The 3,032-nt window shown below is 53.1% G+C and overlaps 1 protein-coding gene across 1 annotated transcript; it reads left to right on the forward strand.

The window, feature by feature from the left end:
* Nucleotides 1-1,061: 1,061 nt before the first annotated feature.
* C2H11orf91 (chromosome 2 C11orf91 homolog) lies at nucleotides 1,062-3,032 on the forward strand. The gene is made up of 2 exons (XM_075963675.1): nucleotides 1,062-1,627; nucleotides 2,776-3,032. Exons 1-2 carry the CDS (start codon nucleotides 1,132-1,134, stop codon nucleotides 2,859-2,861), a joined length of 582 nt encoding a protein of 193 aa, XP_075819790.1. The 5' UTR covers nucleotides 1,062-1,131; the 3' UTR covers nucleotides 2,862-3,032.

The following is a 3,032-nucleotide window of genomic DNA, read 5'->3' on the forward strand; positions in this document are numbered from 1 at the left end:
CCTCTAATTCCACCAGGTAGAGAGACAGGAGGGCTCCTCTAACCTGGTCCACATAGAAAGTTCTAGGCCAGGTTGGACTACCTTACCTCAAAAACCAAAACAGCTTCTCCCCCAAGTCAAACTACTTGCCCAAAATGACCAGTTTGGTCTGGCGATGGTGGCGCATGCCTTTAATCCCAGCACTCGGGAGGCAGAGGCAGGCGGATCTCTGTGAGTTTGAGACCAGCCTGGTCTACAGAGCTAGTTCCAGGACAGGCTCCAAAGCCACAGAGAAACCCTGTCTCGAAAAACGAAAAAAAAAAAAAAAAAGAAAAGACCAGTTTTGGAGTCCTCAAGGAAACTGACCTCTCCTTAGCTAATGACTAATATTTCATAGAAATGAGATGTACCTGTTCTGTGGGCAGAACATCCAGTTCTCAGGAATGGGTGTGGTGTTTGGGTGGCCCCATGAGGATTTCCTTTTGGTGTTAAATTGCCTGTCAGCCCCTGATAACTTACATGTCTAAAAGAGAATTAAACTTCATAAAGGAAATAAAATTGTTTGCTTCGGAGTTATTACAAATTCAGACTGGTTCCCCTGTTCCAGGATCTTGCACAGTATCGCTAAATTTATCAAAAAAAAAAAATATTTCCTCCAGTCTCTCTAGAGGATCAAGTCAGCCACCCATTTTCTCAGTTTCCTAAATAATGAGTCAAGTGTGCCAGAACCCGTTTGTTGGGAAATATTCTCCGCTCTCGGATAAAAGGAGAGGAAGGTTGAATTTCTTTCGTAATCTTGGCCAACTCCGGGAGCAGTATTAGTATTCGAGAGCAGCAGAAATCGAATTGAAGGGCGCTGGGAGGAGCCTAGCCGAGACGAAAGGGAGCCACGGCAATTTTGGAGTCAGCAGGGAAGGGCTGCAGCGGGTACCAACAAAGACCGAAAACGAACCTGGCTTTCCGCCCAGCCAGCTCGCGGGGCGGGGGGACTTCGCTCTCGAGAGCCCCGCTTTCTCGGGGCGGGGCGAGAGCGAAGGGTGGGGCCGCGCTCCGTCGGGGCGGGGCCTGTGGAATCTCCGAATTCCTAGACGCGGGGCCTTGGCACGCGTCTCCCGGCGCGGGGTTCCTCTCACGCAGCCACCCTTTCAAAAGATGCCGAAGGGGCGGCGCGGCAGCCAGAACCCCAAGATGAGCCAGCGGCCGGCTCCGCCCCTCTACTTCCCGTCACTCTATGACCGGGGCATCTCGTCGTCTCCGCTGAGCGACTTTAACATCTGGAAGAAGCTCTTTGTGCCACTGAAGGCGGGCGGGGCGCCGGCGGCCGGGGTGGCGGGGATAGCGGGGGTCCGACCCCTGCCTCTGGCACCCCCAGCCACGGTGCCGCCGCCGCCTGGCCTGGGTCCCCCCAGCGAGCGCCCGTGCCCTCCGCCCTGGCCGTCCGGCCTGGCCTCTATACCATATGAGCCTCTGCGCTTCTTCTACTCGCCGCCGCCAGGGCCCGAGACGGCAACTTCAGCCCTGGTCCCCGGCTCCACGACCTCCTGGCTCGCCACCGCCTCCCACCCCGAGGAGCTGTGCGAGCTAGAGATCCGGATTAAGGAGCTGGAGCTGCTCACCATCACTGGAGACGGCTTCGACTCCCAGCGCTGTGCGTGACCGCCAACCGAGCCCAACCCTAGATGCCCTAATTGTCCGCTAGAGTCCATCAGTCGCCAGAATGTGACCCCAGACTGTCCCCAGCCCAGAGTCCCACTTCCAAAATCTGCCCTCCAAAGGTCCAGACCCCCACGTGCTGAATTTCAACCGACCCCTGCCTCAACACACCTGAGTTATTCAAGTCCTTAGTGTTAAACCCCACCCCTCAGGGGCTCGCCCTTTGGGTCTTGACACCTGAAGTACCCCCTTCCTAAACTTCACCTTCCTACACAACAGTACCACATTTCTGTGGTCTGGAACTTCACCCACCACAGGCTGCCTATCTCTAGAGGCCTTAATCTTCAATATTCAGTCTTAAATTGGAGTCTGTGGGTGGGAAGAGATGGTAGGAACTGCCCAAACCTTGAAGGCCCTCAGTCATTCAATGAGGAGCCCTGGCCTCTGCCCTTCCATGGGCCCCATGCCTTTGAGCCCTCTGACAGAGTCTTGGACTCTGACATCTGATCTTAGGACTCAGGTTTTGGGGATGTACCCCAGAGCTGACCAAGTGTATTGGTGTAAGCAGGAGCCCTCTGGAATATGAACTGATTCCTCTCTACTGGGCAGCCAGGGAGTTAAATCCAACTGCATTTCCAGAAGGGCCAATTGTTCAGGCTTTCGTAGTCACGGGCTGTCCTTTTTCGCCATCTGTTCTAAGGCTTGAATTTGACTACTAGAGGAGGACAGATATCACTGAAAAGACCATTACTCCCTTCTGCCACACAGGGAGGTGAAGTATGAAAAAAGACCAACTTAGGTTGGCACAGCCATGGGAATGGTCTCCAATTCATCCTGTAGGATACACTTTTGCATAGGCACAGGAGACGTCCCTAGAGTTAGTCTTTTCACTCATATGATTAGATGTGTTTGAGCTGCTAAGGAGACTTTATTTAGGGTTGTGCACAATTGCTTCTCAGAAGCTTGCCCTGGAAGTTAGAAGATTCCTCCTTTGAGCGGAGGTGGTGCACGCCTCCCAGTACTTAGGAGGCTGAGGCAGAGGGATCAGGAGATCCAGAACAGCCTGCAGCTACATAGGAAGACCCTGAGAAACAAACCAAAAGCCTTCCCAGCTACAGCTGAGTCTGTTTTGCTCTCCTGCAGATAAATTCCTGAAGGCGCTGAAAGATGAAAAATTACAAGGACTGAAGACGACCAGGCAACCTGGAAAGTCGGCCCCTGTCTCCTGAGGAGCTGCCCTCCAGAGCTGGGCAGCCACCTCCTTAGGTGTTAGTGCTTAGATAATGTGTCCTGTTTGTTGTCATTTCGAAGATGGTTATTTTCTGTTCTGTCTTTACTACTGTTATTGTTGCTCCCGGAACATACGTCACATACAGTGCCTACTTGCATGGTAAATCTCA

This window comes from Microtus pennsylvanicus, chromosome 2 (assembly GCF_037038515.1).
Source record: "Microtus pennsylvanicus isolate mMicPen1 chromosome 2, mMicPen1.hap1, whole genome shotgun sequence".
In the NCBI taxonomy this organism is placed as follows: Eukaryota; Metazoa; Chordata; class Mammalia; order Rodentia; family Cricetidae; genus Microtus; species Microtus pennsylvanicus.